Raw genomic sequence first — 22,756 nt, forward strand, 5'->3', positions numbered from 1 at the left:
AGGATGGGGACTTCTGGGGTGCTGGTGAAGTGCTATCTTGTCATCTGGATGGTGGATACATGGGTGTGTTCACTTAGTGAAAATTCATCCAAGGCACTTTTCTGAAAGCATAATTCAATTAAAAAGCTTATCAACAGCACCAGTTGGGGGTAGGGTGGGGGGTGGCAAACACAACACTCCTCCAGGCCACCAATCTGGACTTCTGCTTTGGCCATGAGCAGGGCTACATTCCTCTCCAGCTTTCTGGAACGTACCAGCCAGGCACCCCCCGCCCTATCCCTGACTACAAACTGATAAAAGAGCTGCTCTCACAGAGCCAAATTAGCTGTCAGCTGCCTGGGCCTCATTTTAGCCTTGGTGATGGCAGGTGCTAAATTCTTCCTTGTCTAATGCACGAGCAAGCCTGATATCAACAACGGTGATCCCTACTCCTCTCCCCAAGCCATGGACTGGGGTCACCCACACCTGTTCTGCTGAAACATCAAGAGTCTCTCCTCTTCAAAAATGTAAACTACATCAAAACAGACCCTCTCTTCTGATCTCAACCCCATCCCCAACTCCCCAGCTATGCCTGAAGACAGTTATATGAGGAAAGTTTGGAGCTTTTATTGGGATGTGTGCAGAAGGGCTGTTTTCGAATACTGAGTACTTGCTAATTACGTGCCAGCCACTCTGAACACTCAGTATTGGTTTATTAATCCTCCAAGTACCCAGTGGGGCAGGGACTATAACTACCCTTGCTCGACAGTGAGGAGCCAGGCTGACACGGGGGAAGTAACTTGCCCAAAGGTATTTAACTGGTAAGGTTTAAGGCTGACAGTCTTCTCATCTCATGGGACATAAATCTGGATTTTTATGACAAATCTCACAATCTTTAAATGTTTCAATTAATTCCATAAAAAATTAAAAAACTGAGGGGGCTAAAAAAGAAGCCATCCTGGGATGGGAACCAAGTCCCCACTCTTGATTTCTATACTGTTCTACGGCCACGTAATGAGTGAAACTGCAAGGGAGGAGTTTCCAGAAAGGTAGAAGAAAAGATGTCTATTTTTCAAAGGTGACAGAAAGTCTTAAGGTAGATTAAGGTAAATCCGAACGAAACCAGAGTGATGGGGGCAAGGAGGGGAGGAATACAAACCCTCTTCCATACTGGAAATGATCCTTAATATTTTAATAGTTTATGCACTCTGCTAGCCTAAATTAATATTCGGCATATCATCTAATCTTTTACAAAGAATGTCTAGTGATTCAGTTAACTTACCAAAACTCCACCCCAGGGGAGGCTCAATCTTCAGAATGAAATCCCCCTAAAAGGAAAAAAAGAAAATGTAATGTCAAGAAATGAGAATTGTGACTCTGGCTTAATTTAGTTTAGTGTTATCATTTAATCTGAAATTTTTTTACACCGGAAATGAAATTCTAAGAGTAAGCCTTGTTCTTCTACATGGTACTGAGCACTGATTCTCTTCAGAAGCTACAAGCTGAAGCTGAACACCAGAAGTTTTCATCTAAACAATCAGAAGACAGTGCTGAAGCCCATTCATGAGTTCTAAAGACACTAGGTTCAGCCACTCACTGTCTTTTAATACTAAACATACTATAATTCTATTAATTGAGTCTCCCATTAAGCCCTCACGTGCCTACAGTTGCACAAGTTAGCATGTATCTTCAGGAACTAAAGTCACCTCTTAAAACTAGATTTGGCCAGGCACAGTACCTCACACCTATAATCCCAACACTGTGGGAGGCCAAGGCAGGAGGGTCACTTGAGGCCAGGAGTTCAAGACCAGCCTAAGCAACATAGCAAGACCCCATCTGTACAAAAAATGTTCTTAAAAAATTAGCTGGGTGTGGTGGCAGGCGTCTACAGTCTTAGCTACTTAGGTGGAAGAGGCAGGAGGATCACTTGAGCCCAGGAGGTCAGTGCTGCAGTGAACCATAATTGTGCCACTGCACTCCAGCATGGGCAGCGGAGGGAGATCCTGTCTCTAAACAATACATTAACTCATTAATTCAATAAATAAAACTACATTTTACTTATCAACCCTGGTTTCTTTGTTTTTGTTTTTGTTTTTTTTGAGATGGAGCTTTGCTCTGTTGCCCAGGCTGGAGTGAAGTGGTGCGATCTTGGCTCACTGCAACCTCCGTCTCCTAGGTTCAAGCGATTCTCCTGCCTCAGCCTCCCAAGTAGCTGGGACTACAGGCATCCACATGACACTCGGCTAATTTTTTTGTATTTTAGTAGAGACGGGGTTGCACCATGTTGCCCAGGCTGGTCTCACACTCCTGAGCTCAGGCGATCCACCTGCCTCAACCTCCCAAAGTGCTAGGATTACAGGCATGAGCTACCACATCCAGCCTCCTGGTTTCTTGAGACTGATACTGATACTATTTAAAAATTAATTAAATAGATTTCAGGACAGACCCAGCTAGTCCATCTCTAGAAATCAATCCTATGCATTCTGGATGAAGAGTTAAGTTCAAGAATATTTCCTGGTGTGTTATGTTAAAATTACTACTATTTTAAAATTGGGGAAAGTCTATATGTCCAAGTAGTTAAATAAATTACAGTTTGGGTTTGACTCTGACACACTATGCAGCGATTAAAAAGAAGTCAGTAGGCCGAGCATGGTGGCTCATGCCTGTAATCCCAGCACTCTGGGAGGCTGAGGTGGGCGGATCACCTGAGTTCAGGAGTTCAAAACCAGCCTGGCCAACATGGTGAAACACCATCTCTACTAAAAATACAAAAAAAATTAGCTAGGCATGGTGGTGGGTGCCTGTAATCCCAGCTACTTGGGAGGCTGAGGCAGAAGAATCACTGGAACCCAGGAGGCAGAGGTTGCAGTGAGCCGAGATCGCGCCACTGCACTCCAGCCTGGCTGACAGAGTGAGACTCTGTCTCAAAAAAAAAAAAAAAAAGTCAGTAGATCTATCTATGCTAATGTTGAAAGCACGCAAGAGGAAAAAACCAAATGTCCCTCTGGTATTGAAAGCATTAACACAGGGGAAAAAATGAAACTGCAGAATAAATCCTATTGTTTGATTTCATTTGTATTAAAAAATATATCAAAATCAAAACTATGTATATTGACTATTTTTGCAACTTCCTATGAATCTGTATTTCCAAATAAAAGGTTTATATGTGGGAGGATGGGATTGTATAGAGGTGTTTGTGGATACATATCTATGTGCATGTGTGCTTGTGTGTATTTGCATATATACATATGCATGTGTACCCGTGGATATCTGAATAACTATAAATAGAAAGCAATCTGTTAGGATGCACATCAAAATTTTATAAGAGGGCCGGAAACACTGGCTCACACCTGTAATCCCAGCACTTTGGGAGGCTGAGGCACGTGGTTCACTTGAGGTCAGGAGTTCGAGACCAGCCTGGCCAACATGGCAAAACCCCGTCACTACTAAAAATACAAAACATTAGCTGGGTGTAGTGGCAGGTGCCTGTAATCCCAGCTATTCGGGAGGCCGAGGAAGGAAAATGGCTTGAACCTAGGGGGTGGAGGTTGGAGTGAGCCAAGATCACGCCACTGCACTCCAGCCTGGGCGACCCAGCGAGACTCCATCTCAAAAGAAAAAGAAAAAAAAAAAAAAACCTTTATCAGATTATCAGAGGTTATCACTACAGAGGGAGGTAAAATTGGAGGGAAAAGGGTACAAATTTATTTCACATACTTCTAAAGACCTTGACTTTTTTTTTCACAAAGTTCATGAATTCATGTATTACTTATACAATTGTTTTAACAATACTTTAAGCTGCCTGCAAGTAACGGGTTCCATGAAATCAGAGTTTCTCAGCCCTGGCACTACTGACATCTGGGCTGTCGTAGGCAGCACTGTAGCGCATTTAGCTCCACGTCTGGCCACTACTCACTGGGTGACTGTAGCGCACAGCCACAGATGTCACAACAAAAACGTCTCTAGACATTGCCAAATGGCCCTAAACACAGAGAGAGCCACTGTATTCATCAAGGCAGTTTGTAAGTTGTCTCCCTCCAAATGTGGCTAGGATTACCATATTCCACTAATAATTTACAAAACAGATGAGCATTTGCTAGTGTAGGAAAGGGCATGGTTAGTGCAGCCTGGTGAGGCACACTAGTGACTTCCCATCATAAGTGACAAGCAGTCCCCTCTTACCTTATCATACAAAGGGATCATAAAGTAACCATTATTAGGGGCACAGTCTGTCTGGTATTTCAAAGTCCCATGCTTGGTGTACAGCTTTATCTGGAAAGGAAGGAAGGAAAACAGAAATCATAACATTGCCTTTGGGAATTAACTACACATGTTACACTTGAATGCACTCAGTCAGTATACATTCACTGAGGACCTATTATATACCAGCTTTTAACACGGGGCATTACTGGGGACAGAGGGAAATCAACAAACTCTCTCCCAAATCATGTGACTCAATGTTTTTCAGATTAGAAACCACCTACAGCCTATTACAATGCCTTATTTTTCAATGCTTTTCTGTGTATTTTAGTGGCTGTCTCTAGGTAGCTCGTGTAAGTTTCTGGGTCTAAAACAAATTTGCAAACTTTGCCATTAGTAAGGTGCTTATTAACATGCAAATTCCTGGCTGGGCACGGTGGCTCATGCCAGTACTCCCAGCACTTCAGGAGGCTGAGGTGGGCAGATCACTTAAGGTCAGGAATTTGAGACCAGCCTGGCCAACAAGGTGAAACCCTGTCCCTACTAAAAATACAAAAAAAGTTACCCAGGCATGGTGGCAGGCACCGGTAGTCCCAGGTACTTGGGAGGCTGAGGCAGGAAAATTGTTTGAACTCAGGAGGTGGAGGTTGCAGTGAGCCAAGATCATGCCACAGCACTCCAGCCTGGGAGACAGAGCAAGACTCCGTCTCAATAATAATAATAAAAAAATAAAATAAAGTAAAATAAATTGCAAATTCCTGGGGCCCACCTCTATTTCTCAACTAAAGGTCTGGAATGAGGGCCAGAAATCTTCCTTACTAACTCTGAATAATTTTAAATACTTGGAGCAACATTCATCTAGAAACTTAATTTTCTCATTACTTTCATTCTCCGAAGAAAAAGAGACGAAAAAGACATTTAATATCTGTCCTCTCTTCAAGGACTCTCTAAAACTCTTACATTCTGAGCATTACCAGACACGAAGTGTTAACCCAGTAAGATGCCCAAATGCCATCTGAGTCTTCCACGTGTTGCGTGGCCTTGGGCGAGCTCGTGTTCGGTTTCTTCAGGTGTAGACACAGAGCCACTCCTTTTCATGTGGTTGTACAGATTCACATCAACGCATATTAAGCACCTACTATAGAATATGGATTCAAAGAAAAATCAGTTTGCGGCCAGGCATGGTGGCTCATGCCTGCAATCCCAGCACTTTGGGAGGCCAAAGAAGGAGGATCACTTGAGCCCAGGAGACCAGCCTGGACAACATAGCCACACCTCATCCCTACTAGAAAAAAAATTAGCTAGGCATGATGGCACGTGCCTGTAGCCTCAGCTACTCAGGAGGCCGAGGCAGGAGGATTGCTTGAGGCCAGGAGTCAGAGGCTTTGGTGAGCTATCATGGTGCCACTGTACTCCAGCCTGAGCAACAGTGTGAGACCCTGCCTCAAAATAAAACAAAATAAAATAAGTAAAATGGAAAAAGCAGTTTGTATTACTATTTAATATCTCTCTCTGAAGAAAAAGGCAACACAGTGTAATACGTAGGGAACATACCGGGCTCAAGGAAAATTTCCTAAATGTACCTGCACAGCTCAACCACTCTGAGGCTCAGTTTCCATGTCTGTAAAAGGAAGCAGTTGGGTCTGATGCACCTAAAAGCCTCACCTCCAAAATGTTAATGCTCTATGACCATGAAACAAACCATGACTCGAGCTGCAATGAAACAGTCGAATCTTACCAGCTAAGAAAATGTACAAAGTGACTAACTCATAAAATGAACATTTGAACATTTGGGAAAGGACTCGTGTGAAATAAGGTTAAGCCTGTATGTAAAGTTCTCTGAGGTCAGTGACCACAACTTCATTCCCCAGTGCCTGAGACAGTGTCTTGCTTACTCTAGGTACTCAGTGAATTTGCTACAGGTGACAAAGAGATTCAGATGCATGCATTTAAGGCAGGGACTGGAAATTCACCAGCCTAGACCGGTTAGGGAGGCAACATCAAGGGGCATTCATCCAAAAGGATTCAGATCACTACAAAACCCAAGCCAAGTGTGGCAGCCTAAAGATCGGCTGGTTTTCCAGAGAAATAAAGAACCCAGTTTTTAATGTGAAACCTGCTGATTGTTAAAGTATTAGCAACCAGTATAATTTTTTTTTTTTAACAGTAAGGTCCCTGTTAGGGAACAAAATGTCAGTCTCATGAGAGTATGGAGTTTTGTCTGTTCTGTTCACTGAACTGCTATATCCACACTGGGGACAAGGCTTCAGTATGTGCCGGGGCTCAGTAAATAGTTGTTGACTCAATGAACACGATGTAAAAACACCCAGGATGGGAGAAAGCTAGAGAAGAATGGCAGCAGTTGCATAGGAACACAAAAAAACACAATCAAGAAATAACCGTGAAATATCATGATTATTTCTACATCTTTCCTAAAGTACAATCAGGACACAGGATGGCAATGTAATCTACGTCAAGATGGCCAGTATGAAATGTCTGATTTCAGAATCTGAATTACTTACGAAAGAATGAGTGTCCCACACCATCTGGACAGGCAGCTCTTGGGCTTAAGGAACACACTTCGAAATGGGTCACAAAACCTGTCCTCTGCTCTCAAGGTCACTATTAGTATGAGGGTGAGGGTGGAGGGGGGTACCTGTCTTTTCCTTCCTTCCAGAACCCCTGGAAACTACAAGTTGCAAGAGGCCTTACCGGCCTCTTGCATTTCAGCTTCTGAAATGCCCTGTGCCGTCTACAGCCATACCACCCTGAACGTGTCCTGTCCCCAGTGCAGGCCTAGGAGGTGGCATAGGCACCCAGAAACATGTACCCAGGAAATCCTAGGAGCCTTGCCGCTGCCAGTGGGTAGATTCATTCAATGTCTGACCTCTGACCTCTTCAGACTGAAAAAGCAGCAAACAAGGGGGCCTTGAAGAAGATCACGGATCCGCTTGTTTAAGAAATGTATCTGCTGGGTTCCACTCTTTCTCTCCCAACACCATCCTATAGGTACAAAAACTGAAACCTAGAGCAAGGGCAGGTCGCAGAGCTGGTGGGGTGTGGAACTGACTCCCTCCCCCTCCCCCAATCCTCAGCAGCCCGCTTTGCAGAACACAGAGCTTCACCCTTCACTGCCAGCCCTGGAACAGCTCAAAGGTGCTTTCAGACGATCTTTGGGGTCTTATTCCCCAATCCCTCTCTTTGGCATTTCCCAGCCTCTTCCTTCGTTTTCTCCTAAATTACCTCCGAGGCACCCGCTCTTTTCCTCTTCCTTGTCCTACTCCACCATAAATCCCCTCCCAAAAATGAGGCCCAGGCCTTGGTCTGGTCCCCTCCCATCTACCGGGACAAATGACATTCTGCCCCTACCTCCATCCATCCCTTTCCTCTTTACGGGAACCTTTCTGGGTCATAATCCCACCGGGCTGATAAACATTTAACAGGACTTTACAACTTAATTTAAAACACACACACACACACACACACACACACACACACACACACACAAACCTTCAGCACAAATCTCTAGGGTAATTCCATTAACTACTCATTAAGGCAATCAGGGCAGCTGGCAACTCTCCATTTTCAGAAGTGGAGGGGAGCCGGAGAAATAAAAAATAGCTTTCCGGCCCCAGGGTTGCCAATACTGATCTACTAGGTCAGAATCTATGGGATGGGAATTGACGCTCTTTAAAATCATGCCGCGGGGTTTGGAGGAGCAGTGGATTAGAACTTCGGGGGGTTCTGGGCTGTGGAGTTTGGGGGATAAGACATGTGGTCTCTAGGTTCTGGAATGTGGGTTTGGGGAAATCTGAGTTTCAGGGGGTCTGATTCGAGGAGATCTCAGGTCTAAGTTTTAAAGAAATGGAGTCTGGGCTCCAGGGAATTTAGGGTCTGGGTTTTGAGGATCTGGGGTCTGTGTTCCGGGGATCTGGAGTCGGGGTTTTGAAGAACCTGAGGTCTGGCACCCCCTCAGTCCTTAGACGACCCCATGATAAGAACCTCCCCTCCAGCGCGACCGGGGAGGGGCTGCAGGGAGCCCGCGGACAGCATAGCCTCGGAAGAGGTAAGGGCTCCAAGGACTCCACACCGGCCGGTGTCAGAGACGAGGCCAGCGCGGCCCAGAGAGGCTGAACCACCGGCCCGGCGACTCGGCGCCGGGCAGCGGGGCGGGCGCTGACCTCGATGAGCGAGTAGTTGATCTCCACGTCCGACTTGACGAAGCCACCGCAGCCCACCACGATGTCCTCCGAGCCGTGCGCCGGCCCCACGCCGCTCAGCAGCAGCACCACCGCGGCGGTGACCACCGCGGGCCCCAGCGGCCCCGCGCCCTGGCCCACCAGCATGGCCCGACCTCCCCCAGCTAGACCAACCGCCGGCAGCCGGGTGCCGCCCCTCACACTGCAGGCCGCAGTCTCCTTCCTCCTCCTAGGCCGGCTGACAGCCCAGGCCCCGCCCCGCCGCCGCCGCCAGCCGCCGCCGCGCACGCGCGCTTCGACCCCACGGTCACAGCCCCAGAGGAGAGAACTAAGGCGCATGCTCGGCAAGGAAACGAGACCATCTCTGCCCTCTAGAGGCCTGGAGGACTCCGCGCAACATCTTGCTGGTGCAACGCAAGGTGCATGCCTACAGGGAGAAGCTCCAAAGATGAATTCTACTTTAGAATTCACCATCACAGCTGGAAAGGACGGGAGATTTTGTTGGTGGAATTATCTAACAACTTTCTCAAATCTTTCTGACCCATATATTTCGCAGGTAAAATATATAATCTCACAAAAAGCTTTGGGACCGGGTGTGTGGCTCACGCCTGTAATCCCAGCACTTTGGGAGGCTGAGGTGGGTGGATCGCTTGAGCCCAGGAGTTTGAGACCAGCCTGGGCAATATGGCGAAACCCCATCTCTACACACACACACACACACACACGCACACGCGCACACACACACACGAAAAACGCTTTAGGAATTTGTGTAAGCTGGTGTATTTTTCCATGATAAATGATCGATACTTTTTTAAGCGAAACGTGTTAATGTTAGCATATTAAAGAAAGTATGTAGGATTTATTTTAATCCTAGCTCTAATAACATGTGCCTAGAAACAAATTATGATGAGTTTTCTTCCCCTAAGGAAGAAGTGCATGCAGTCAGTATACTTTGAATTAGCTCTGCAAGATGAAACATGATTTGCCTGAAAACAAGCTCAAATCCAGCATATTTTGTCCCAAGAGTGAATTCATATGTACACTGAATTTAACTACCAGTCACCACATCAGAATACACACCAAAGAGGCCGGGCACAGTGGCTCACGCCTGTAATCCCAGCACTTTGGGAGGCCGAGGCTGGCAGATCATGAGGTCACGAGATCGAGACCATCCTGGCTAACACGGTGAAACCCCATCTCTACTAAAAATATAAAAAATTAGCCGGGCGTGGTGGCGGGCGCCTGTAGTACCAGCTACTCGGGAGGCTGAGGCAGGAGAATGGCGTGAACCTGGGAGGCGGAGCTTGCAGTGAGCCGAGATCGCACCCCTGCACTCCAGCCTGGGCGACAGAGCAAGACTGTGTCTCAAAATAAAATAAAATAAAATAAAATAAAAACACCAAAAAATTGCTTTTCTAACCTAATATTAGGATTTCCTCCATTTTGTCTCAAAAAAAAAAAGCTAGTGCTTTATTTTGATAGGTTTCGTATTTTGTTTCTAAATGACAAAGTAAGACTGAATTTCCCGCTGCAATTTGCCATTGTGGCTAAAACTTAAGCAATAAACAACTAAGAAGCACAGGTTCAAACTATACAGTAGTCAAACCTTCATGGGGGCAAGGAGGGAATGAAGGAAATGACACATTGACCTCAGGGTCATAATCATGAGTGCATCTGATTTCAGTTTCTCGTGCTGCCTTTTCACTCAAATACAGTAGACTCTCAACTATTCAGTGATAATGAGAAACCATTTAAATAATTCCTCTATTTATTGGGGTTTGTTATTTATAAGCACAATTGAAATAGATGCCTTTTATGCAAATCACCAGAGGATTGAAAACCACCAATTAGAAAGTGTTGGCCTATGGAAACCTCTCATCTTACAGAATGGGAAACTGAGGCCCAGAGAAGAAAAGGAAGTTGTCTAAGACTCTGCATGCAGCCATAGGTTTTCCCGGAGCTAGAGAGCAGGAATTGGGGCCAGAAGCCGTGGCATACTACTGAAATACGAAGATGTTGGGAGTCCGAGGTGGGCAGATCATTTGAGGTCAGGAGTTCGAGACCAACTTGGCCAACTTGGCGAAACCCTGTCTCTACTAAAAATACAAAAATTAGCTAGGTGTGGTGGTGCATGCCTCTAATCCCAGCTACTCAGGAGGCTGAGGCAGGAGAATCACTTGAACCAGGGAGCCACAGGTTGCAGTGAGCTGAGGTCTTGCCACTGCACTCCAGCCTGGGTGACAGAGTGAGACTCCATCTCAAAAAAAAAAAAAAAAAAAAAAAGCAGGAAGTGGGATCCCCAAGTTTTGTTCTGGACTCACCCCAATTGATTTCTGCTGTGTTCTTCTTGACTTTCTGACTATGTCCCGCAAATTCATCTTCAAATATAGAAAGAAATGAAGCACCAGGACTGTGACAATGCCAATTCATGGGGGTGGGACTGGGGAGTGGCTTGCAGAGAGACAGGGATTTAGTTTCCCCATAATTTCCATCAGTTTCCACCAAAACCAACTCAGATAAGCAGACATGATTTACATGGAAACAGTAGACCTGCCACACTGAGCTTCATGACAAATCCTTGGGTTCTTTCTGTCCCGAAGCTTCCAGAAGACTCAGGCAGGGGGACAGCTGAAGGGGGCAGGGGAGGTGGTGCTCCCTGGGCCCAAGACTGGATTTAGAGTGGTACAAAAAGATCGGGGAAAACACGCTGTGGGGTCCCTGCAGAAGGCAAGAGTAGAAGATGAGGACAGGACCCCGAGAATTAGCAAGGCAGCATGGAGAGTGCAGAGGATTTTAATTCTTCTCCCAAACTGAGCACCTGTGCTTGTCTGTCTAAAAGAGCTGAATATTTCATTCCTATCTTGAAATGAGTACTTGCTCACTGCAACAACAAAGAAATTGGAAAAGAAAACTAGGATTCCCCAAAATCACTGTGTTACCACATTTCCATCTTTTTATCGATGCATTTATGCTAGTATGACATTGAGTCATTTCTAAGAAGTGGTGGCTGGGTCTTTGACACTTTGCTTTAAGACCCAAGAGAGAGCTGGGCATGGTGGCTCACACCTGTAATGGCAGCACTTTGGGAGGCCTAGGCAAGAGGATGGCTTGAGGCCAGGAGTTCCAAAGCAGCTTGGGCAACAAAGTGAGACCAGTCTTCACAAAAAATTTAAAAATTAGCCAGGTTTGGTGGTGTGTGCGTGTAGTCCCAGATACTCCGGAGAGGCTGAGGTGGAAGGTTGCTTGAGCTCAGGAGGTCAAGGCTGCAGTGAGCCATGATGGCACTACTGCACTCCAGCCTGGGTGACAGAGCAAGACCCTGACTCAAAAAAAAAAAAAAAAAAAAAAAAGAGACGGAGAGAGAAAAAGACTCAAGAGAGGAAGGTAAATGCCTTGGCCTTCTTCTCCATGTTCCCTAATTTAGGCATATCCTTTTCTTTTTTGCTTTAAAAAAACCAAAGCCTATTTTATATTATAATCTCTTTTATTCAATCATCATTTAGCAACCACCTTTTCATATTCATATATGTCTTCAATGGCATTTTGTTTGTTTGTTTTGAGACAGAGTCTCACTCTGTCACCCAGGCTGGAGTGCAGTGGCACAATCTTGGCTCACTGCAACCTTCGCCTCCCAGGTTCAAGCGATTCTCCTGCCTCAACCTCCTGAGAAGCTGAAACTACAGGCATGCACCAAAACACCCAGCTAATTTTTGTATTTTTAGTAGAAACGGGGTTTCACTATGTTTGCCAGGCTGGTCACAAACTCCTGACCTCAAGTGATCCGCCCTCATCAGCCTCCCAAAGTGCTGGGATTACAGGCGTGAGCCACCGTGCCCGGCTGCAATGGCATTTTAAACCACTGGTTAGTAACCCATGGCCTCACTTATAACAGTAATAATAAAAGCTAAGTCTTCTGAGCATTTAATGTATATCTGGCAGTGTGCTAAACGCTTGCATAATCTCACTAAGTTCTCCCCACCACTCCACGGGTAGACAGTGTCCATTCCAGCAGTGAGGGGACTGTGACGTGGTCTCCATCCTATCTCCCTCGGATATTATGAAAAATATCACAGAGTGTACACCCACTGTGATATTAGGAGAAAGCTCTCCCTTGGGTATTAGAATAATATCACAGGGTGTACACTCACTGTGATATCAGGAGTAAAATCACCCTCAAATATAATGAATAATATCACAGGGTGTACACTCACTGTGATATTAGGAGTAAGATCTCCCTTGGATACTATGAATAATATCACACAGTGCACACCCACTGTGACGCGGTACACCCACTGAGATATTAGGAATAATATCTCCCATGGATATTAGGAATAATATCTCCCTCAGATATTATCACACCCACTTCGATATTGGAAGTAATATCTCCCTCGGATGTTATGAATAATATAGAAGGGTGTACACTCACTGTGATATGGAGAGTAATACCTGCCTCAGATATTACAAATAATATCATAGGGTGTAAAACCACTGTGATATTGGGAGTAATATCTCCCTTGGATATTATAAATAATATCCTAGGGTTTACAAACATGGTGTACACCCACTATGATATTAGGAGTAATATCTCCCTAAAATATTACAGCGTGTACACACAGGGTGTACACCCACTGTGATATTAAAAGTAATATATCTGTAAAATATGAGTACACCCACTATGATATTAGGAGTAGTATCTCCCTAAAATATTACAAATAATATCCCCCCAGTATATAACAGATAATATCATAAGGTGTACACCCACTGTGATATTAGTTATAATAATATCTTCTTGGGATATAAGGAATAACATCACAGGGTGTACACCCACTGTGATATTAGGGGTAATAATATCTACTTAGCACATAATGAATAATATGAGAGGGTGTACACCCACTGTGATATCAGAGGAAGTAATATCTCCTCAAGGTGTACACCCACTGTGAAATTAGTAGTAATATCTCCATAAAATATTATGAATAATATTACAGTGTACACACAAGGTGTACACCCACTGTGATATTAAGGGTAATAATATCTCCAGAAAATTTGACACACCCTGTGATATTAGCAGTAATAACATCTCACCAGGATATAACCAATAATATCACAGGGTGTACACCCACTGTGCTATTAGGACTAATAATATCTTACCAGGATATTACAAATAATATTACAGGATGTACACCCACTGTGACAATACGGGTAATATCTCCCAGGATATTATGAATAATATCACAGGGTATACACTTACTGTGATATTAGGAGTAATAATATCTCCCCAGGATATAATGAATAGTATCACAAGGTGTACAGCCACTGCGATACTAGGAGTAATATAGTAGTATCTCCCCAGGATATAACAAATAATATCACAAGGTTTACATGCACTGTGATATTAAAGGAAATAATATCTCTTCAGGATATAATGAATAATATCACAAAGTATACACCCACTGTGATATTAGGGGTAATATTATATCTCCAAGATATAGTGAATAATATCACAGGGGGTACACCCACAGTATATTAGGGGTAATAGTATATCCCCAGAATATAACGAATAATATCACAGGGTGTATGCCCACCGTGACAATATGGATAATATCTTCCAGGATGTTACGAATAGTATCAAAGAGTATACACCCACTGTGATATTAGGGGCAATATCTCCACAGAATATTACAAATAATATCAAAAGATGTACACGCACTGTGACATTAGGGGTAATATCACCCAAAAATATTACAAATAATATCACAGCATGTACACAATGGTGTACGTTCATTGTGATATTATGATATCCATAGGGTATTACAAATAATATCACAGGGTGTACCCCCACTGTGATATTAGGAGTCATATCTTTCTGGGAGGTCACAGCGTGTACACGCATGGTGTAAATTCACTGGGATATTAGGAGTAATATCGCCCTAGAATATTTTGAATCATATCACAGGGTGTACACCCACTGTGATATTAAAAGGAATATCTTTCTAGAACATTACAAATAGCATCACAAGGTGTACACCCACTATGAGATTAGGAGTAACATCTCCCTAGAATATTATGAATAATATCACAGTGTGTACAGGCACTGTGATTTTAGGAGTACTGCCTTCTTAAGATATTATGAATAATATCATAGGGTATACACCCACTGTGAAATTAAAAGCAATAGCTCCCTACGATATTATGAATAATATCACGCAGTGTACACTCAAGGTGATATTAGGAGTAGTATCTCCCTAGGAAATTACGAATATTATCACAGAGTGTACACCCACTGTGATATTAAAAGTATTATCTTTGTAGGATATTATGAATAATATTACAGGGTGTACTCCCTCCGTGATATTAGGAGTTATATCTCCCTAGGATATTACAAATCATATCACAGGGTGTACACCCGCTGTGGTATTAGGTGTAGTATCTCCCTAGGATATAACAAATAATATCACAGGGTATACACCTACGGTTATATCAGGAGTTATATCTTCATAGAATATTATGAATAATATCACAGGGTGTACACCCTCTGTGATATTAAAAGTAATATCTTTCTAGGATAGTATGAATAATATCACAGGGTGTACTCTCACTGTGATATTAGCGGTAATAACTCCCTAGGATATCACGAATTCTATGACAGAGTGTACACCCACCATGAGATATGGAGTAATATATCTCTAGCATATTATGAATAATATCACAGGTTGTACACCTACTGTGATATTAGGAGTAAAATCTCCCTCGGATATTACAAATAATATCACAGTGTGTACTCCCACTGTGATATTAGGAGTACAATCTCCTTCGGATATTACAAATAATATCACAGGATGTACACCCACTGTGATATTAGGAGTAATATCTCCCTTGGATATTTCTAATAATACCACAGCGTTTACACACATGGTGTTCACCCACTGGGATGTTAGGATAATATCTCCCTTGGATAGTACCAATCGTATCAGAGGCTGTACACACGTGGTGTTCACCCAGCGTGATATTAGGAATGATATCTCCCTCGGATATTAGGAACAGTCTCTCCCTGGGACTTAGCAGAACGTAGCCCCCCAGTGTTAAATAAGCGACCACGGCAAGAGGTAGAGGCGCAGGGACTGAAATGAAGACAAACATCTGACAAGTTTAAAACACGTATTTAAAATAGAATTTGTAAAATGCTTAATCTGCCGACTCAGGAGCCCGCGGTGCAGGGTGGGGTGGGAGTTGGCAGGTGACCGCTACACCTGCAGAGTGAGACTGCAGGGCTGCCGCCCTCCCTCCTATGCCCTTCTGTTCAGACACCCGAGGGGCCCATGTGCACTCCTGGGATCATACGACCAGAAAACAGGACCCTAGAGGTTTCTTGAGTTTCTGCTTACCAGGGCGGCTGGGTATAGCCCTGCCAGCCCATTGCATAATCTTCTAAGTTCTCCCCACCACCCTCCATTCCAGCAGCGAGGTGCCTGTGACGCGGTCTCCATCCTCTCGGCCTCGACCCGGTGGTCCCCGCGATTGGACGCTTAGGCGGTCACCAGGCCTCCTTGTTACTAACGTGTGCACACCTTTCAGTTCTCTCATCAGGATGAACTCCTGGAAATTGCTGGGTCCAAAGTGTTTGGGAAGTTTGGAGTGATTCTTGTTGCAGGGGGAAGAGGGAACTATGGAGGTGTCACTGAACTTTCAGGGGTTCCGGGACCCCCCAACCCGGTGCCCGTCCCAGCTCCCCGAGCGCCTCTCTTCCCCCCTCCCCCACCTCGCCTGTTTTCACCTCCCGTGGCCTCACTCCCGCCGCGCAGCTGGACCTTGCCCGGGGCCTCCCGATCCCGGAGCTCGAATCCCAGCCGGACCAGCCCAGCCCGACCAGCCCAGCCCCGCCTCTTCCCTGGCAGGATCGCGGCCGAGCAGTCTGCCCAGAGACTTAGCGACAGACAGACAGACGCTGGGACCCACGACGACAGAAGGCGCCGATGGCCGCGCCTGCTGAGCCCTGCGCGGGGCAGGGGGTGAGTGCCCCCCATTGCGCCCCACTCTCCTTTTCCAGGCTTGGTTTGGCTGCAGAGCTCTCGGGCTGCGATACTGGGGAGAGGAGAGACCCCCAAATTCCTGGACCCGGGAAGCGAGGAGACTTACTCCGGCCCCCTCACTGCAGCGGGTTGGATTTCTTTCACCAAGCCAGCAGCCGAGAGCCCAGCTCTATTTAAGGGGCCACCAGACCTCCCAGCTACTAGGGGCTTTGACCCTTCTTTGCAGAAAGCTAGTGGGTCCCCCAAGCCCTCCTGCCCCCGGAGAGCCCTTACCTCTCTGGTTTCTTTTTCCATTGCTCTTAGCAAAGGACTCCAGGGAGTGGAGTTCATGGAGTGGGGGTGGGGGTTGCAAACTGCCAGCATTTCGAGGGCCAGGGAGTTGAAGCAATAAACTGGCAATGAACTGAGGGCTTTCTCTGTGCCTAGCCTTGTGCCCAACCTTGTGCCATGCTGCTATGAACTTTGCTGCTATTAATCCATTTAATACAACTCATAGAGGTAGAGTCTCGTTATCCCCCTTTTGCAGGGAAGGAAACTGAGATACAGAGAGGTTAAAGTTTGCACAGCCGGTGAGTTGTGAAACCAGGAGGAGTAAAAAGACAGCGGAGAGAGAATTGAAGAGGCCACGTCCACTCAACTTCAAATTTCTTCTAGGGTTAGATAGGACCAGCAGACCTGCTGAGATGAAAATAACAGATCAAGCTGGGCCGGTGGCTCTTGCCTGTAATCCCAGTACCTAGGAGGCTGAGGCAGGAGGATTGCTTGAGGCCAGGAGTTCAAGACCAGCATAGAGAGACCCCCATCTCTACAAAACATAAAAAAAAATTAGCCAGGCCTGGTGAGGCAGCTTATGCCTGTAATCCCAGCACTCTGGGAGGCCGAGGTGGGAGGATTGCTTGAGCCCAGGAAATTCGAAGCTTTGTTGAGCTTTGATTGTGCCACTTCAGCCTGGGCAACAGAGTGAGACCCTGTCTCTAAAACATAAATTAATTAATAATAAAAAATAAAAATAAATCATACATCAAGACCACCAGTCGAACGAGGTTTGGGGTCAGATAAGCCTGGGTCAGAGTCAGCTTTGCCACTTCCCATTTGTGTGTCCCTGGGGGAGGCAGTTCTCCGATTGGTGCCTCAGTCTGCTGGTTTCTGAAATGGAGACAGTACTGTCTGCGTCCTGGAGTTGTTATAAGGATTAACTGACAGTCCATGCCTAGCAATGATTATGGAGCCCAGGTCTCCTAGACCACATGGCCCAGTTCCCTGGGTTCAAATCCCAGCCCTTCCACTCCTCAGCTGGGTAAAGTCAGCAAAGTTACTCAGCCTCTCTGGTCCTCAGCTTCTTCATCTGCAAATCAATATAATTGCAACTACCTAGGGTTAATGTCAGGATGAAAGGAATTGAGAATTAGTAGGTATTCCAAAGAGTACTTGGCACATTTTTGTGTAAATGTTAAAGATCCAAAAAGTTGCCTGGCCCCCCGGGCAGGTGAGCTGGGGACCCCTGCCTTGTACCATCCTAAGGGTCCTCTTTGTGTTCCCTCAGGTCTGGAACCAGACAGAGCCTGAACCTGCCGCCACCAGCCTGCTGAGCCTGTGCTTCCTGAGAACAGCAGGGGTCTGGGTGCCCCCCATGTACCTCTGGGTCCTTGGTCCCATCTACCTCCTCTTCATCCACCACCATGGCCGGGGCTACCTCCGGATGTCCCCACTCTTCAAAGCCAAGATGGTAGCTGCCATCCCTGGGAGCATGGAACCAGGCAATGGTGGGGGGAGGCAGGGGACAGGCTGGAACCTGGTGAAGTCTTAAAGTAGACTCCTCCTATTGGGGTGTAGAAGGGAATCTGTTAATCAAACAGAGCAATATTAGAAAGGCTACAGAGGTCAATTCAGTGGAACACGGTTCTCCCAAACAGATTTTGTAATTCCGAAAATCCACGCATGCGCAAACATACGCATACACTCCCATGTTCCTGGACAGTTTATAGCTACAATAACCTGGCATTTTCCAAAACATACCATGTAGACTCTTGGATACACAAGGTAATTTTAGGGCCACATTAGGATGAACCTTTTAAAAAGTTATGCATTTATTTTTATGTTCCCCCACTGGCTGTATTATAGGACAATTTTTATACGTGATATGTATTTACCTTAGTGTGTTAAATAAACACTGGCATTCCAAGTGTGAGCCTTTCTGCTCATCCATCCTCTTCTACTCCATTCTTGTAGGCTTCCAAAGAATGTTCTTCAGAGTTCATTCATTCTTCTGCCATTGTATTAATTTTTACATTATCACCCACCACCAACCCAGGGGTTGGCAAACTTAAAGAGCCAAGCGGTACACAGTATTTGAGACTTTGTGAGCCAGGTAATCTTCCTTCTGAACACTGAACTCTGCCATTCCAGAATGAACGCAATAGTCATAACCATAGACAATAGTCATGACTGTGTTACTTTTTTTTTTTTTTGATATGCAGTTTTGCTCTTGTTACCCAGGCTGGAGTGCAATGGTGCCATCTCGGCTCACTGCAACCTCCGCCTCCTGGGTTCAAGTGATTCTCCTGCCTCAGCTTCCCGAGCAGCTGGGATTACAGGTGCCCACCCCCACACCTCACTATTTTTTTGTATTTTTAGTAGAAACAGGGTTTCGCCATGTTGGCCAGGCTGGTCTCCAACTCCTGACCTCAGGTGATCTGCCTGCCTCGGCCTGCCAAAGTGCTGGGATTACAGGTGTGAGCCACCGCCCCCGGTCAACTGTGTTTCACTAAAACTTTATTTGTAGTCACTGAAATTTGGATTTCATGTAATTTTCACCTGTCATGACATATGCTTTTTATTTTTCTTTGGTGATTGATAGTTTGCCAACTTCTGCTTTAAACTGAGGTTCTTTGAGCAGTTCCTCCAACGTAACCTAGCTCTGGCCTTCCCTCTGGTGTGTCCACGTTCTCTCATTTTCTTCCTTTCTTTTATTCAATAGAGAAACCAAAATATATTAGAGAGACCCTAGAGACTTACTGGCCCAACAGAGAGTTGCTCCTTGATTTCATAGCAGGGATTGAAAAATGACTTGGAGAAAGGATAGTTTTTTACCTGGTGAGTACATTTCATTTCCTGCTGTTTCTTCACACCCAAAGTCATCTCATATGTGCACAATTGGAGCACTTCCTGCATTTTGGAAAACACTCGGTTGGCTCAAGCCCTTGCTGTGCATTATTTATATGACAGTTACAGGTCAGGAGTGATCTGCAATGCCCTTTACACATTGTTCACATTGGCACGTTGCTACCTGGTGACCCTGGTATACTCAGTATCAGCCAGGATGTTGCAGAACCAGCTCCCAGTTGGACATGGGGCCGCCTACCAGTTTGCTGTGACCTCTCTTATTGCCCCCCAAGCTTATCTAAGCCTGTATCCTCAGGTGCTTGGATTCGCCCTCATAGTCCTGTGTACCTCCAGCGTGGCTGTCACTCTTTGGAAAATCCAACAGGGAACGCCTGAGGCCCCAGAATTCCTCATTCATCCTACCGTGTGGCTCACCACGATGGTAATGATGCCTTCAGTCTGGAGCCCGGCTTCCTCCCAGCTGCTGCTTTGCCTGCGACAGTGGAGAACAAGGGGAAGAGAAGAGGCTCCCCTCAGCCTCCCACCCTCCCCTAAGGGGCCTCCCTGACTTTCCCGTCCAGAGCTTCACAGTGTTCCTGATTGGTCTCAATCTCCTGACCTAGTGATTCGCCTGCCTCGGCCTCCCAAAGTGCTGGGATTACAGGCGTGAGCCACTGTGCCAGGCCCCTTTCATTCTTAAATTGGCCTCATGGTCCAGGGTGGCTGCTGGAGCTCCAGCCATTATATCTATATTTCAGTCAGCGAGATCAAGGAAGGGAAGTAGGGCAAGGGAGCATATGGGTGCTGAATCAGCACTACTCCCTTATCTGCAGGCACACATTCTAAGACCCCCCCAATGGATGCCTTAAACTGCAGATAGTATTGAATCCTACATATCCTGTTTTTTTCTGTACATACATACCTATGATAAAGTTTAATTTATAAATTTGGCATAATAGATTAATAGCAGTAATTTATAATAATAAAATAGAACAATTATAACAATATGCCAGTATCACTGCTTCTCCACATTAGAGGTGTTATTTTTATTACTTTTTTTTTTGAGACAGAGTTAGCTGTGTCCTTCAGGCTGGAGTGCAGTGATGGAATCTCGGCTCACTGCAACATCTGCCTCCCGGGTTCAAGTGATTCTCTTGCCTCAGTCTCCCAAGTAGCTGGGATTACAGGCATGCGCCACACCCAGCTAGTTTTTGTGTTTTTAGTAGAGACGAGGTTTCACCATGTTGGCCAGGCTAGTCTCAAACTCTTGACGTCAAGTGATCCGCCCGCCTCAGCCTGCCAAAGTGCTGGGATTACAGGCATTGACCCACTGAGCCCAGCCAGGGGCATTATTGAGTAAATTCGGATTACTTACCCATAAGCACTGCAGTACAGTGGCAGTCAGTCTGATAACCAATATGGCTATTAAGTGACTAAACTGACAGGGAGGGTCTGCAGCATGGACCTGCTAGACAAAGGGATGATTCACACCGCGGATGGGACTGGGGGGGATTTCATCACACTACTCAGAAGGGTGCACAATTTAAAACTTACACATTATTTTTGGACCACAGTTGACCATGGATAACCGAAACCATGTGTGTTAGTTTGTCCTCATACTGCTATGAAGAAATACCCAATACTGGGTAATTTATTAAGGAAAGAGGTTTAATTGACTCACAGTTCCGCATGGCTGAGGAGGCCATGGCAGAAGGAGAAGCAAACATGTCCTTCTTCACATGGCAGTAGGAAGAAGAATGAGAGCACCACGAAGTCGGGGAGCCCCCTTATAAAACCATCAGATCTTGTGAGAACTAACTCACTATCATGAGGGTTGGGGGAAACTGCCCCCACGATTCAGTTATCTCCACCTGGTCCCTCCCATGACACATGGGGATTAAGGGAACTACAATTCAAGATGAGATTTGGGTGGGGACACAGCCAAACCATATAACCATGGAAAGTGCAACCTTGGATTAGAGGGACACCTGTACATCTAATTGTCCAGAACTTAGTCACGGGACCACCTCTATTCACAAGGGACCCTGGAAAGTGCCGTGTTTCAGCTGGGCACATTGCACTTCCCAGCAAAAACTTTCAGTTGGGCCTAGGCACGGTGGCTCACGCCTGTAATCCTAGCCCTTTGGGAGGCCGAGGCGGGTGGATCACCTGAAGTCAGGAGTTCGAGAGCAGCCTGACCAATATAGTGAAACCCCGCCTCTACTAAAAATACAAAAATTAGCCAGGTGTGGTGGCATGTGCCTATAGTCCCAGCTACTCTGAAGGCTGAGACAGGAGAATTGCTTGAACCTGGGAGGTGGAGGTTGCAGTGAGCCAAGATTGCATCATTGCAATCCAGCCTGGGCAACAGAGTGATACTCTGTCTAAAAAAAAATAGAGAAGTTTCTGTTGGGAAAGGAGAAGTTGTGTAGGCAGTCAGTCGTCTCTGCTGCATCCCTTCTGCAGAAACAGTTATATGTTCTTTGTTCTTTGAACACATGTGGTTTCTTAGGATATCGCAGGATAGATCATGTTTTCAATTGACAGGTGGAGCATCTTGGTAAGTAGGAGAGCTGAGAGTGCAACCTCAAGTCTGTCCAATTCCAAAACTGCCGTTACCCCTAAAGGATTAACCCCAGCACAATTGCCAGTAGGGATGGGTTGTTTAGATGGGAGCATTCCAGCTGCAAAGCAAAACAAGGGTAAGAAACCATGAGGCTCACCATATCTCAACCCACGCTGCACAGCTGTTCAGGTGGCATCCAGGGGTCCTTGGTTCAATCATGCGGCCCCTGCGCCCCACCACACTGTGGCCCAATGATTGATGAGAATGAACAGTGATGGAATCAGAGAGAGTAGGTCCAGTTCCTGGAGTCTTGTTATATCCTCTTGAAATTGGTGCCAGCTCTTTTTTTTTTTTTTTTTTTTTTTTGCATTTACCAAATATGTTATCTGTGTTCATATGCCAGCTGGAAAATTTCCTGAAAGACCCAAAAAGAACAAAATAGGCCAAATGCAGTGTTGAAGGCAACTTAAATGTCTGGCAACTTAAATTTTGGTCAAGTGCCCATTTCGTGAGGACGAAAGACAGGCACCATTTTTTTAAGGGTTGGTGGGATGATCACCACTGTTTGAGGCCTTATATTCAAGGATTACAATGTTCAGAGGAGAAAATAGAACGACTTCCAGGATCTCTGCCAGAGCGCCAGGAAGAACTTCCTCGGAAAGATTTAACAAAACTCTCCT

General features: G+C 45.6%; 2 protein-coding genes across 2 annotated transcripts in view; one reads left to right on the forward strand and one right to left on the reverse strand.

The window, feature by feature from the left end:
- Positions 1 to 8,732, reverse strand: part of LOC117978226 (polycystin-1-like) — a 40,283-nt gene extending 31,551 nt beyond the window's left edge. Inside the window, 3 exon segments of the mRNA XM_063598431.1 lie at positions 1,262 to 1,307; positions 4,162 to 4,251; positions 8,361 to 8,732. Coding sequence (XP_063454501.1) covers positions 1,262 to 1,307; positions 4,162 to 4,251; positions 8,361 to 8,717 — 493 coding nt within the window. The 5' untranslated portion in view covers positions 8,718 to 8,732.
- A 6,789-nt stretch (positions 8,733 to 15,521) lies between these two features.
- On the forward strand, positions 15,522 to 18,594 carry LOC117978225 (ATP-binding cassette sub-family C member 6-like). The gene is made up of 2 exons (XM_034951080.4): positions 15,522 to 16,387; positions 17,952 to 18,594. The coding sequence occupies exons 1-2, from the start codon at positions 16,352 to 16,354 to the stop codon at positions 18,213 to 18,215; spliced, it is 300 nt and encodes a 99-aa protein (XP_034806971.1). The 5' UTR covers positions 15,522 to 16,351; the 3' UTR covers positions 18,216 to 18,594.
- Positions 18,595 to 22,756: the final 4,162 nt, after the last annotated feature.

The sequence above is a fragment of the Pan paniscus genome, chromosome 18, assembly GCF_029289425.2.
Source record: "Pan paniscus chromosome 18, NHGRI_mPanPan1-v2.0_pri, whole genome shotgun sequence".
Taxonomy (NCBI): Eukaryota; Metazoa; Chordata; class Mammalia; order Primates; family Hominidae; genus Pan; species Pan paniscus.